This window comes from Pogoniulus pusillus, chromosome 2 (assembly GCF_015220805.1).
Source record: "Pogoniulus pusillus isolate bPogPus1 chromosome 2, bPogPus1.pri, whole genome shotgun sequence".
NCBI classification, from domain to species: Eukaryota; Metazoa; Chordata; class Aves; order Piciformes; family Lybiidae; genus Pogoniulus; species Pogoniulus pusillus.
Genome location: NC_087265.1, coordinates 48,836,752 through 48,850,634, shown reverse-complemented (window position 1 = coordinate 48,850,634; position 13,883 = coordinate 48,836,752). Strand labels below are relative to the sequence as shown.

The 13,883-nt window shown below is 54.5% G+C and overlaps 1 protein-coding gene across 1 annotated transcript in view; it reads left to right on the top strand.

Annotated features, from left to right (window-relative positions):
- The window catches only part of TTLL4 (tubulin tyrosine ligase like 4), a 28,155-nt gene extending 17,027 nt beyond the window's left edge, over window positions 1-11,128 (top strand). Inside the window, exons 10-19 of the mRNA XM_064165084.1 lie at window positions 314-442; window positions 1,114-1,236; window positions 2,748-2,846; window positions 3,356-3,490; window positions 4,206-4,343; window positions 6,020-6,122; window positions 6,788-6,998; window positions 8,872-8,942; window positions 9,836-9,918; window positions 10,702-11,128. Of these exons, the coding sequence (XP_064021154.1) occupies window positions 314-442; window positions 1,114-1,236; window positions 2,748-2,846; window positions 3,356-3,490; window positions 4,206-4,343; window positions 6,020-6,122; window positions 6,788-6,998; window positions 8,872-8,942; window positions 9,836-9,918; window positions 10,702-10,843 (1,234 nt within the window). The 3' untranslated portion in view covers window positions 10,844-11,128. The remainder of the gene's footprint in view (window positions 1-313; window positions 443-1,113; window positions 1,237-2,747; window positions 2,847-3,355; window positions 3,491-4,205; window positions 4,344-6,019; window positions 6,123-6,787; window positions 6,999-8,871; window positions 8,943-9,835; window positions 9,919-10,701) is intronic.
- The last annotated feature ends 2,755 nt before the right edge of the window (window positions 11,129-13,883 follow it).

Sequence of the window (13,883 nt, the reverse complement as noted above, 5' to 3'; positions counted from 1 at the left end):
AGATTCAGCCTGAGGGTGAGGAGGAAGTTGTTCAGCTTGAGAGGGATAAGAGTCTGGAATGGGTTGCCCAGGGAGGTGGCTGCGGCCCCATGGCTGGAGGTGTTTGAGGCCAGGCTGGCTGAGGCTGTGTGCAGCCTGCTCTAGGGTAGGGTGTCCCTGGCCATGGCAGGGGGGTTGGAACTGGCTGCTCCTTGTGCTCCCTTCCAGCCCTGCCTGATTCTCTGATTCTCTGATTCTACCTTTCCTAAGCCTTCTGCTTTGTTCCTGCACGTGGAACTCACAACCCTCTCCTGGTGCTCACTTCCCTCTGCAGATACCTGCACAAACCCTACCTCATTGGTGGGAAGAAGTTCGACCTGAGGATCTATGTTTATGTCACCTGCTACGACCCCCTTAGGGTCTACCTGTTCAAGGACGGATTGGTTCGCTTTGCTAGCTGCAAGTAGGTTGTGGAGAGAGTGGTGCTGGGGGCTGGGGCAGGTGTGGCTGTGGGGACTCAAGGACAGATTGGTTCACTTTGCTAGCTGCAAGTAGGCTGTGGGGAGAGCGGTGCTGGGGGTCTGGGGCAGATGTGGCTGTGGTCCCCACCTTGGCTGTGGCAAGATGCAGGTATGCCTTAGGCAGTGATGGTTGAAGCTGAAGAAAAGGCCATTTGGAAAGGCATGGGATCACTGCAGGTGATGGTGTTGAAAGGGGATTTAAGGAGATGTGTTGTTCATCTTCCTTTCCCAAGGCAAGATCAGCTCAGTGTAAAACAGGTCTTGAAATATGCTGGCTGCTTCGTACTGCCCCAGCTGGCATACCAGAAACTCAGATGCTTCTTCCAGGTTTGCCTATTTTGCCTTGGGCTGCTGCAGCTTTGTCAGTGCCTTTGTTCACTTATACTCCAGTCTTGTCTTAAGGACTTGCAGGGAGGGTGGAATTGCATCCCACTGCCCCGAGGCAGGATGGGGGAGTGGGAACAGAGAGCTCCAGGCAGGTTGGGAAGGGAGGCAGCAAGGCTGGTGGGTAGCCAAAAGTACTCTGAGGCGGGACAGAATTTCTGCCTTGCCCCAGCAGCCTGGGGACAGACAGTTCAAGCTCAGTCTGCTTGTGGTCCTGTTGACTCTTCAGGTACTCCTCCTCGATGAAGAGCCTCAGCAACAAGTTTGTGCACTTGACCAACTACAGTGTGAACAAGAAGAACACAGAGTACAAGTCCAACTCGGATGAGACTGCTTGTCAGGGACATAAATGGTACTTACTGCTTTTGGGGCACAGGGAGGGCAACTTTTTCTGTTCCTGTTAAGTCAGCCTGGTTTCAGTATTGCTAACCAAAAGTTGAGTGTGCTTCCTGTACAGTCTGCTCCTGCTTGGGAAAACGGGCAGGGCAGGAGGGTTTTAGCACGGGTTAGTGTCAGTGGAATTTGGATGGTCTCCCTGGCTGTGGCTCATCCTGTCTACTGCTTCTTTGGCTGTGGTTGCTGTTCCTTGCTTCCAAAGCTGCTCTCATCTATGCTCATTCACCCCCTTGCCCAGTTGTGGGGGTGATGTGATGCGGTTAAAACAGAATCTGCTTTTTTGCTGGTAGTACTGGAATGGGTAATTGGGATGCTTAAGTCGGCTAGATGGGGGCTCCTGCACACCTCATTCTTGGCTACCTGTGGAGGCAGAGAAAGGGACAGTCGTGGTGCAAGGCTGATGATCTGTGTCCTGCTTGGGTGAGCAGGAGCAGCAGTGGCATTTCTAGGTGCTTGGGAGGAGGGCTGCAGGCTTGCTGAGCTGCTGCTGCCTGCTGTCGCAGGGATGGCCTGAGCAAGGGCCCAGGCTCTTGTCTCTGGCCCCTCAGTGCTGCTGGAACTTTTGTAAAAATAGTGCAGGATAGAGTTCCCAAACCCATGGGCCTGGGCAGGCTTAGTTCACTCCAAAGGCTGCTGCAGAAGGTGGCTTGCTGTGGTAGGATTTACTTTCTCAGACCTGGACCTGCCGTGCGGTGGTCGGTTCCTCTGCTGGGACTTCGAATGGGATCTGCTGTCCCCCAGCAGTTTAAATCCCGTGGGGGTGGGATTGGGTGGGATTTTGGTACTGCCATGCAAGCCAAAGCTGGCTGCTTTCACGTTAAAGATGAGGCTGGCTGTAATCCACTCCATCTTGTATGCAGGAAGCATGACCTTTGAATTCCTGGCTATTAGCCACAGGGTCTCACTTGAGCAATATCTGAGCATCCTTGGCTCAATGTCAGGGTAGCTTGCAGTGCTTGGTATGGTGTAAGAAACTCCTATAAAAGCAGAAATGCTTCCCCTACTATCTTGTTTTCTGCTTCTGTTAAAAAATTTCTCCCCCCTCAAAGCCTCAGTGAAATGGCTCAGGCTGAAAGATTCATGGGGGTCTTGTTGGATTCTTGCTGAGCTGCTTTGCAGTGCTGCGGGGGAAGGCCTGTGGGAAGAGGAGGTTTGCTGAGGACATGGAGGGGGAGGGAGAAGAAGATCTGGGCCTGATTTACTTTGCTCATGTGCTAATTTGGGACCTAATACTCCAATGCTGGGACAAGTCTGTGACAGATTTATGTTTCTGGGAGTTTGGGCCTACAAGACCAGAGAGGCCAGGCTGGGGAGGGCAGCAATTAGGGGGTGAGGGGTTTGAGGATGGCAGAAGGATGACTGTGCCACGGAGGAGTTTTGTCAAGACTCCCTTCTGCTGCTTTCGCTTTGCTAGCCGGGCTGGGCAGTGAGGAGCTATAGAGCTACCTCCTTTGCTTTCTTTCCCAGGGCACTCAAAGCTCTCTGGAGTTACCTGACCCAGAAGGGAATTAATAGTGAGGCCATCTGGGAGAAGATTAAGGACATTGTTATCAAAACCATCATCGCGTAAGTCCGGACACCCCTCACGCTGTGCGTGGCTGTGGGGTGCCTCCTGACCCCTCTGGCTCTCCAGTCCCCTCTAAGCACACTCCTTTTGCTCGTAATCTAAATGCTGCCACCACTGCTGGCTTTGTTATTTCTCTTTGGAGCCTTCCTTTTATCCTCTAACTTATGCTGCGGTGGGTAAACAGACCTTACATCTTCTGTGTCTGCCTGCTGTGCCAGGGCCGGGGGGGTCCGTGGGGGTGCCATGTATTCAACACTCTGCCCAGCTTGCTGCCTAGCAAATTGGCAAGAAAGGGCCCCCGGTGCAGAATCTGTCCTGCCTGACAGAGCAGGGATGCTCAGGATGCAGTGCCAGATGCAGACGCAGTGCAGCAGCAGCTCGTGGGCCTGCGTCGGTCTCAGCCCACCTGCTCCCACAGCACGTGGCTGTGGGCACTGGGAGCAGCCCCAGCTCTGCTGGCTGGCTGTGGGAAGCAAGCTCTCTTCTCTTCCCTTGCCTTGCCCTGCAGATCTGAGCCCTACGTGAACAGCCTGGTGAAGATGTACGTGCGGCGGCCCTATTGTTGCCATGAGCTGTTTGGGTTTGATGTCATGCTAGATGAAAACCTCAAGCCCTGGATCTTAGAGGTCAACATTTCCCCAAGGTAAGGCAGACTCTGAGCCACAGCAGTGTGGATAATGACCTTTCTTAGACCACAAAGTGAATTTGGCTTGTGATGGCCCCTCTACCTTGTGCTGAAAGAGTGTGGGCTTTGAAGCCTCCCTCTCCAGATTGCCAGAATCAAAGTGGTCCCTGTCTGCGAAAGCAGCCTCGATCTGCAGCTCAGGAAGCCTTGCTGAGCATGCTCCACCTAGAGCCAGGGAAGAGCGTGTTAAAAAAGGAAGGCTAAGGAGAGATGCGTCACGTAGGGAACGGGTGATGGCACAGAGTTCTTCTCTGTGTGGGCAGCAGTGATCAGCAGCTCCCTTGCCTCATGTGCTGCTGCTTGCTTGCTGACGGCACCCGGCCCTGTGGTGTCAGCTGCTCAGGCAGAGCTGGGAGCTGCAGCAGACCTGCGCACGGCCTCCTGCCTGCCGGAGTGGATGGGTGTAGGCTGGGCACAGGACTGTGGTCTCACACAGGTCTCTGGGGATAGGTTTGCTGGTTTGCAGCAAGAAATGAAGCGTGTCTGGTAGGGAGCCTCCTTCAAAGAGCTGTTAGGATTTTTCTCTCAGTGTCTCATGACTGACTGTGATGAGATAAGGGACAGGTTGCAATTTGTATCCCTGTCAGTATTCACCCAGGGAGTGATCTCAGGGGTGTGGTGCTCAGCACCTCTGTTCTAGCACTCAAACTGTTGTGATGTTTTCTCCCCACAGCCTCCACTCCAACTCCCCATTGGATGTGAGCATCAAGGGCCAGATGATCCGAGACCTGCTCAACCTCGCTGGCTTTGTCCTGCCCAGCACAGACAGTGTGACCTCGAGGCCACAAGTCACAAGTGACTCTACCTGCAGGTCAGCTTCCTTCTCTGTCAGAGAGGCATTTTTTTTTTCCTTGGAGGATTTAATCTGGGGGCTGTTTACTGGTCCTTCAGCTATAGGTCTGAGGGAGGTGCATCATGGCTGGGTATCTAGTTCCTGCACTTTGTTCAAGGTAGAAGTTGTGCTCTCTCCTTCTTACACCTGTCAGAACTAACATGATGCTGGACCATGCTGCCTTTCTGCTTACTTTGAGGGATAGCTCACTTTGTTTGGGCTGGATCCACTTACCCTCTACCCCAGGGTGGACATGCTGCTGCCTTGAGCAAGAGGAACAGCTGTTACTTTGCAAAGGCTGGAGCCATCTGTTCCTTAGCAGGACTACAGGTGTCGACGGCTGTAGACCTATGGGTAGGGCTATGCACAGCCTTACCTTGCAGCCGATGTGACTGTTTCTTGCATAAGGCTAATTTCTGGATGTGTGTCCATCCAGGCCCCTGCTCCATCTGTGTTTCACCACAGCTTGGGCATATGCTATTTTCAAACCTGATGATAAGCAGGGTAAAGCAGCCCTGTTCCCTGCAGCAGGGCAACTGTTGGCTGTGTGTCACTGAAGAAGCAGCTTAGCCGCGTTCAGCACCAGCATGCCGTGATGTATGGGCTCGCCAAAAGATAGGGCTCCTGCCCTCTGCCTGCCCTGTGCCTCTTGCAGGGGGAGAGGCCTGGAGCGTGGGCCTGTTCCAGCGGGGGAGCAGTCGCCAGCTCGTCTGCGGCGCTTTGATCACAGGCTCGTTTGCAGCTTGCGACAGAGGTGCTGAAGGGCAGGTGTCCGCAGAGGGACACACGGCAGGGGATTAAGCTGATCTCTTTCAGATAGTGCGTTACCAGAGTTCCTATATCCAGGGGCAAGCTTGCTTACTCAATCATATGTCCTGCCCTGAGAAGGCTATGAAGGGTTATTTTGCGTGTAAGTATAATTCCAGTAGATCTGTATGTTCCCCCAGCACCTTGCAGAAGAGCCTTGAGCCTCTGCTCTCCCTCTTTGGATCCACACACAACTGTTTGTTTTTGCAGGATGAATTAGCTGTGCTCTAGGTGGAGCATGCCACGCTCTGGCATCCCCAGATGGTTCAGAGGGATGCTTAGAATGGTTCAGATGGTTGCTGGTCAGACTGTACAAAAGGCCAGGGTTTCCCATGGCATGTGAAGCTGGAGCTGAATTTGAGTCCTGAGAGCTCTTGGAGGAAGTTTTTGATCTAAGAGTTCTCTCTTTCCTAACACAGTAGCAGTACCCAGTACTGGTTACCCTTTGCTCTGTGGTTGCAGTTAGGAAGCTGCATTCCAAGCAGCATGTAAACTTGAGATCCCACCAGACTTCAGGCGCTGGGGATCATGTCATGGTGTGTCCTATATGGGTGTGAGGTGATGGTTCCCCTTTTGGATGAAAGAATGCTGAAATACCTTACCCAGGAGCTGGCAGGACCCTCCCAGTTCACCTGCCCGCATCTTCCCTGGGTCCTGTGCTCGTGCACAAGACTGTGGATGCATCACTGGTTCTGGGACCAGTGAAATGCTTGGAGAAAGCATTCTCTCCTCCATGGCGTCTTCCCGGGGGTGTCACTGCTCACAGGAGTTGCAGGAAGCAGGTCTGCCATGACAGGTCTTTTGTCTTCTCTGCTTAAATGCTCCACTGCCTCTTCTTGTGTCCTCAGTCTGGGTGCTGCTTTGAAAGAGAAGCAGAAGGCAGCATCTGAGCATTCAATAGGAGAGAAGATGAAGAAGGCCTATTACTTGATGCAGAAGATACCTGACCAGGTATGACACAATCTTCTCTGATACTTGTGTTGTCCTGCTAAGGCACTGTCCCAACTAGTCCCACATGCCTTGACCCTCTTGGGATTGTGCCCTTCTGTGGGATAGACAGATGATGGGGAGCACTTGGGCTCTGCTGGGTAGCCACACGTCTGGTCATAAGTAAGTTTGGTCTGCTTAAGCTACTGCAGTGCTCACTCATCTTTACATTCAGATAAGCCCATGCCTAGGGGCACGTTAACCCACCAGTGCCCAAACAGGGGCTGAGCACTGCTTGTTCCTCCTTGGGTCTATCTGCTGCTCTCAGCACCTTTGCCTGCTGCCCCTGTTCAGGTTAGCAGTGGACGCTTGCCTTGTGTGCCACTGGGCAGTGTCAGCAAGAGAGGCTGGGCTGCAGATCTGGGGATCTCCCCAGTTCTGTGCCACATTAAAGTCATCACTGAACCTAGAGCTCAGAATTGGGCACCTCCCCAGTTCTGTGCCACATTAAAGTCATCACTGAACCTAGAAGCTCAGAATTGGGCATCTCCCCAGTTCTGTGCCACATTAAAGTCATCACTGAACTTCTTCATTCTCCGTGTGGTCTGTGTCCCAGGGATCTCAGACACATGGAGACCTCTGAGAGGTGGGAATCCCTCCCTGACCCAGAGAGTTGCTCTTGTCTGCAGGATTTCTATTCTTCTGTCTTGGACACCCTGACTCCAGATGATGTTCGCATCCTGGTGGAGACGGAGGATGAGTTCTCCCGGCGCGGGCAGTTCGAGCGAGTGTTCCCCACCCACGTCTCCATGCGCTACCTGCGCTTCTTCGAGCAGCCTCGTTACTTCAACATCCTGGTCACCCAGTGGGAGCTCAAATACTACTTGAATAAACACAAAGGTGAGTGCCATCTGAGAGCCTGCCACTGTCACCCGAGTCTGGCAGGCTGTCTGCCAGCGTTCGTGGGAGACTTGTGAGCTGTGCGTGTTTAGGGCAAGCTGCCTGCCTGCACGCCAGCCCTGGGAGGCCTGTTACCTTCCCAGGCTGCTCCAGCTGTCAGAAGAACCTTGCTCTGAGATGGTCAGAGCTGCTCACTGCGCCGGTACTTAAAGCAGCACCAGCATTTCAGAGTGTCCTGGGGCTGGAGCAAGCTGGGGTTCTGCCTTCAGCCTGTAGCGCTGGCCCTGTACTGCATTCCTCTGGCCTCTCGAGGGAGAAGCACCTGGAGTTGTTGCACTTTGCTCTGTACAGCATTCTGATCTAGCTGAAGAGGCTTCTGTGGGAGCTGGCACTCCACTGAGGTGACCATGTGTGTGCTCCTAGCCTGGCTGTCATGCAGAGGGGGAGGGAAAAAAAGAGGTTTTGTCACTTTTCACTGGTATTAAAGCAAATACCAAAGGGGTCAGTGACAGCCCTTCACGGAGATGGTGACTCATAGCCCTCTCCAGCTGCACTGTCAGCTTCTGGCATCTTTTGCCTCGCTGATACCTTTGCTGGATGCAGTCCTGTCAGCTAGGAGAAAGATCCTGTCTGCACTGTAGTGCTGCCCTGAACTTTGCCACTCCAGCTGGGGTCATGGTTTAGCACTTCAGCTTCCCCCAAGCAGCCCAGTGAGCGGATTCACTCTACCCCTTCATTTCTATTCCCCTCTGAGCAAAACCCAACCTCCTGCCTGCCCATTCATCTGTGCTCCATGCAGCTCCTTCCTCTTTCTGGCCAGCAAGGCCTGGGGCACAGCTGCTGAGCTGTCCAGCTTCTCTCAGCCTCTAGCACCTAGAGTTTGGTTTAGTTTGGGTGGTTTGTTGTTTGTTATTTTTTCCCCCAAGGTCCTGGTATTAGCTGAAAGGTCACTGAGGAGCAGAGTTTGGACAGTAAAGATTCTTCCTACAGCCAGGGCTGGTATCATACAGCAAACCACAGTAACCCCAACTGGACAGCATCAAGTTCCTGGCTATTGCTCTGCTAATTCTTAAAGCATCTTAGTTTGTGCCATGGCATTAAGGCTCTTAGAAAAAGAAAGCAGGAAGGGAGCAGTTCTGGGTTTCTCAGTATTTCTAGGTTAGCAGAGAGCAGGAGGCTTGGCTGTGGCTAAGACAGCTAGCAGGAGGCCTTGAAGGAAGTGCAGCCTGTTCAGTGCTGCTGGACACATGGTTCTGCTTAAACATTCAGCTTGTCCTCTGGTGCAGCACATCTTGTGTCACAACACTGGTGAGCTTGATCCATGCCAGGGTGGAGAGCAAGCCTCAGCCCACATTGTGCTCTGGAGGGGATGATGCACTGGGACACTGCAGCTGATTGGTGCTGTGCAAGGAGGAAGTTGCCTGAGCTGCCCTGCTCAGGGCCAGTGGCAGCAAAGCTGCTCTGCATTAACTCTCAAGGAGCTTTCAGTGGTGCAGCCCAAAATCAGGTGCTGCTGGTGGCAGGCACCAGCCTCAAGGGAGCAGCCTGGCCGGTCTAACTTGGCAAATCCCACCTTGTCCCAGTTTCCCTGCTTAGCTGAGGCTGCTGCATGGTGTGTCTGGCTCCCTGGGAGGAAGGCAGGCTGCAGCAGCCCACGTGCTGGCACTGGCTGGTGTTTTGGTGCAAGGGGTGAACGCCCTTGCTTTACCTCATGTTTGCTGGGCTGAGGCATGTGTTCAAGTAGTTCCTGCGTGACATGTCCAGCACAGGCAGCTTGCTCCATGCAGCATGTTGCTGTGCTCCAAGCTGGGAAGGCTTAGCTCCCTGCAGACATGGTTGTTCATTCTTGCTTGTCTTTTCTGTGACTCCCCAGGTCTGGAGCTGCTGAAGAACTGGTGTGTCAAAGGGTACCACACTGGAGCAGGGACCCATCTGGCCCAGACGGTGCGTATGGCTGTGGGTAAGCTAGGGAGAGGTGATTGTTTCTCTGGGCAGAGAGTATGCTTGTCCTGCTTCCTGTGGCTTCTGCCCTGCCTCTTTGCCATTTCCTTTCTGCTAAGGCCTTCAGGAGTCTGGAAAAATCCATGCTTATGTGTTTCCCATCAATAGAATTCCACCCAGTTTATCAGATATGCAAGTATCTGCACACCCCTGGGTGCAGCCTTGCATATTTGGCACCAGGCCTGCCCTCCATTCCCTCTGCCAGGGAGCCACCTCTGTCTGTCACTCCTGTGTCTTAACAGTAGGCTGATCCAGTGAAAGAAACCCACTCTTCTGACCTCGAGATGCTTTGCTCCCTCTTGCAGCAGAGGGACTCATTAAGCAGAAAGCAGAGACTGCTCTGTTTGCTATTCTGGGAACAGGCTGGTGGCAGTGATGATGCACAGCAGGGTGAGGTAGTTCAAACCTGCTGTGTGCTCTGTCTTACAACTACCTGAACAGAGGCTGTGGCCAGGTGGGGTTGGGCTCTGCTGCCGGGCAAGCAGCAACACAACAAGGGGACACAGTCTCAAGCTGTGCCAGGGCAGGTCTAGGCTGGATGTTAGGAGGAAGTTGTTGTCAGAGAGAGTGATTGGCATTGGAATGGGCTGCCCAGGGAGGTGGTGGAGTGGCCTGTGCCTGGAGGTGTTGAAGCCAAGGCTGGCTGGGGCACTTAGTGCCATGGTCTGGTTGGTTGGGCAGGGCTGGGTGCTAGGTTGGGCTGGCTGAGCTTGGAGGTCTCTTCCAACCTGCTTGATTCTCTTATTCCATGAAACTGAAGCACACTAGGGCAGCAGGCTTGAGGGATTTTTGCCGTGATTTAAATAGCCATTTGGTTGTCTTTTCTTCTCTTGCAGTGGTCATTGCCAAAGTCTTTCTTGTTCCAGAAGAGCAACATTCAATCAAATGGCTTCAGCAAACTGGAGATGGGCAGGCTGGGGTAAGTTTGCCCTTGCTGTGATGCACATGATGTTCATGGTGTGGCTTTAGGACTGGGAGAGTATTTGCAACAGGGGATGCAGCTTTAAGGGAGGAGGAACAGGTTGGCTTGCAGGTTCTGAAGCCAGCAGCTGCTCTCTAGAGGGCCAGCTGCTGGGGCTGGTAAGATGTCTGCATGACTGGGCTCATCTCCTTGGCACTGTATGCCCAGCTCGGATGGGACTGAGGCCCAAAACAGCCAGACTGGATGATGTTTGGAGTTGTCATGGTCAAGACATGCTGACAAGATGGTCCTCACAGGGGCCTACACTACTGTGGTTTCTGATGTAGCCAGCAGGGAGCAGAGGCTTTCAGTCACAGTGTGGGGCAGTGTGGGGTCCAGCTCTGCTGCATTCTGCCAGCTGCCCTGAGCAATGCTGGGCTGCAAAATGGGTGCTGCTGGCCGTGACAGCCTCCTGCAGAGAGGTGGAGGACTGGGGTTCTTTTGAGTGAGCTGAAGTGGAGGACAGGCACACTCCTGGTCTCTGGTGTTAAGGAAAAGGGTATATCTGCTCCTGTGCCCGTGCCAGGATGATATTGGGTTTGCATGCAGACAGGGGAGATCAAGCTGTGATGCTCTCTTGGGTGTCTGTTCAGGTGACTGGTGCTGCCTGGGATGAAAAACTGAGTAGGTGAGCCTGGCAGCCCTGCCTCTGAGTCTGTATAATGATACTGCAATTGAATGTACACCTTTTGATCCTTTCTCAATGCCCCTGAGCCTTACAGTGCCTCCTTTCCCCTGCAGCACACTCCTTCCTTCAGCTGGTGAGGACCTCACAAGATGCCTGGAGCCCAGCCCTTCTCAGAGCTTACCTCTCAACAAGTACGCTGGTGGAGACAACCAGAAATCTGCTGGCTGCCTCTTGGACACCACCCTGGTGATGTGAACAGTCACTGTCCCTCCCAGGGACACCTCAACCTACCTCAAAGGAAGAGACAGGAGCTGATTCTGGAGAGCAAGGGCTGTGGGAGCCCCCTGTGCTGCGCACTCACTTGGGCTGTTTGTGCAGAGGGATGCTTCACTGGGCAGAGGAGAGCTGGGTGACTTCCATTTCTGAAACACGTGGCAAAGCCTGGGTGAGTGGGGTTTGAATGGCCTCCACCACCTCCCTGGGCAACCTGTTCCTCTGCTCCACCACCCTCACAGTAAAGAAGTTGTTCCTAACATCCAATCTAAATGTGCTCTTCTCAACTTGAAGCCATTGCCCCTCGTCCTGTCACTGCAGGCCTTTGCAAACAGCTTCTCTCCATCCTTCCTGTCGGCCCCCTTCAGGAGCTGGAAGGCTGCTACTAGGTCACCCCGGAGCCTCCTCCTCTCCAGATTGAAACCCCCCCAGCTCCCTCAGCCTGTCCTCATAGCAGATCTGCTCCAACCCTCTGGTCATTTCCCTGGCCCTCCTCTGTACCTGCTCCATCAGGTCCATGTCCTTCCGATAAGGAGGGCTCCAGAGCTGGATGCAGCACTCCAGGTGAGGTCTCACCAGAGCAGAGTGGCAGAATCCCCTCTCTGGCTCTGCTGGCCACACTTCTTGATGTAGCCCAGGGTATGATTTGCCTCCTGGGCTGCAATCCTGCACTGTCTGCTCATGTCCAGCTTCTCATCCACCAGCACCCCCAAGTCCCTTTCCACAGGGCTGCTCTCTAACATCTCCCCCAGCCTGTACTGACAGTGAGGATTGCTCTGTCCCAGGTGCAGGACCCTGCACTTGCTCTTGTTGAGACTCACCTGGGCCCACTCTCCAGCCTGTCCTGCTCCCTCTGGGTGACCTCCTGTCCCTCTGGTGTTGACACCACCACACAGTTTGCTGTCATCTGCACACTTGCTGGTGATGCCTCGGTCCCACTGTCTGTTTCATTGGTAACAATATGAAACAGCACAGGTGCCAGCAGGGACCCCTGAGGGACATCACTTGGCACTGCTCTCCCTCTGGACTTGGACCCATTGAGCAGCACCCTCTGGATGTGACATCCAGCCAGTTCCTTATCCACTGAACAGCCCACCCAGAAATCCACATCTCCAAGCTCAGCCAGCCCAACCTAGCACCCAGCCTATGCCAGTCAACCAGACCATGGCACTAAGTGCCTCATCCAGGCTTGGCTTCAACACCTCCAGGCACAGCGACTCCACCACCTCCCTGGGCAGCACATTCCAATGCCAATCACTCTCTCTGACAACAACTTCCTCCTAACATCCAGCTTGAAGCTCCTCTGGCACAGCTTGAGACTGTCCCCCCAGTTCTGTTGCTGCTTGCCTGGCAGAAGAGCCCAACCCCACCTGTCTACAGCCTCCCTTCAGGTAGTTGTAGGCAGCAGTGAGGTCTGCCCTGAGCCTCCTTTTCTCCAGGCTGCACTCCCCCCAGCTCCCTCAGCCTCTCCTACGGATGGATCACACCCACAGGGTGTCCCTTACCTAATGACTCAACCACGTTACCATAGAAAGGCGCTGGGTTGGTCAGGCAGGACCTGCCCCTAGTAAAGCCATGCTGACTGTCACGAATCCCTGTCCTCCCTGTGCCTCAGCATGGCATCCAGGAGGATCTGTTCCGCGATCTTCTTAGGCACAGAGGTGAGGCTGGCAGGTCAGTAGTTCCCAGGGTCCTCCTTTCTGCCCTTTTTAGAGATGGGTCTGATGTTTCCTTTCTTCCAGCCCCCAGGGATTTCACCTGATTGCCAGGACTTTTCAGACGTCCTGCCCTCCCCCAGCTCTGGGGCCTGGTGGAAACTTTGGGTTTGCACATTGCTCCTGAGAGAAACCATGGCTTCCAGCACGGCTCTGCTCTGTCGAGGGGGCACCAGGGCTGCCAGGGAGGGAGCTCTCAGCTCTCCCAGATGCCCTGGAGCATGCCTGTGTGGACTTAGAGGCTGGTGCACTCTTCCTGGCATTTGCTCTCTATTTTCTCTTTGTTTCTCAAGGCTTTCTATTAAAGTCTCATGCTCAGCTGTTCTCCTCACCTACATCTGCCTGCCTCTGTTCCCTGACCTGTTTGGGTCTGTGGAACTGCTCAGACTTCCTCATGCTTTGCTGGGCTCTGCTACAGGCTGGGTTTCTGCTCTTCCCCTCTCTTTCCCAGGCTCCCCTGCATGGGGAATCAGCTCTGTGCAATGGTGCTGGGGCGTGGGGTCTGTGTTGTGAGGACTGTCCTGCATGGCATTGACCAAGGGAGACAGCAGCCTGGCTTGGCCTTGCAGCAGGGGCAGTGGAGATTGGGTCCCCTGAGCTGTCCTTTGCTAGGTTTGGGTTGTGTTTCCCCAGCCTGGCAGGGGGATGTGTGGGTGGGGAGTGTATGAGCCCCATGCATGAGCCCTTTGCCTTGCAGAACGCTCCCCCTCTCCTTGCAGCCCCCTGCTGCTGCCCACAGCTGGGCCCTGTTTCTCTGGTCTCCTTGGCGACAATCTTATCGCTCCTCGGCTTCTCTCCAGCACCTGAAAATAGCCACTGAAAGTGGAGATGCCTGCTCCCTTCCCTGCCGCCAGCACCCGGTGGTGGGCAGGCTCAGCACCCATGCACCACTGCAGGGCCGAGGCCGCCCTGGCACCCAGGACCAACTGGGGCAGCTACTGCATGTCCTTGTGTCACCCAGGCCCTGCTGGCCTGTCCCCAGCACCAAGCCCTCGTCTCTCCCTCTCCCTGCCTTGGGGTAGCACCTGGGGGGCAGGGACTTGGCTCTTTGCACCTCGCCACGGGCCAGTGTCCAACTGTTCCCCCAGCGCCAGAGCCACTTTGTCCCCCTGGCCCAGCAGGCAGGAGCCTGCTCGCCCACAGCTGCTTCAGGGCCCACACAGCAGCAGGCCAAGAGGTTATTTGAACCCTCCTGAAATAGAAATGGAGTCGGAGCGAGCTGGGGCTGGCCCCGCAGGCAAGGGAAGAGGCTTCCCCGGAACCTGGAGCCCCTGGGTGGCTTGGCACGGCTGGGCGGGAGCAGGACC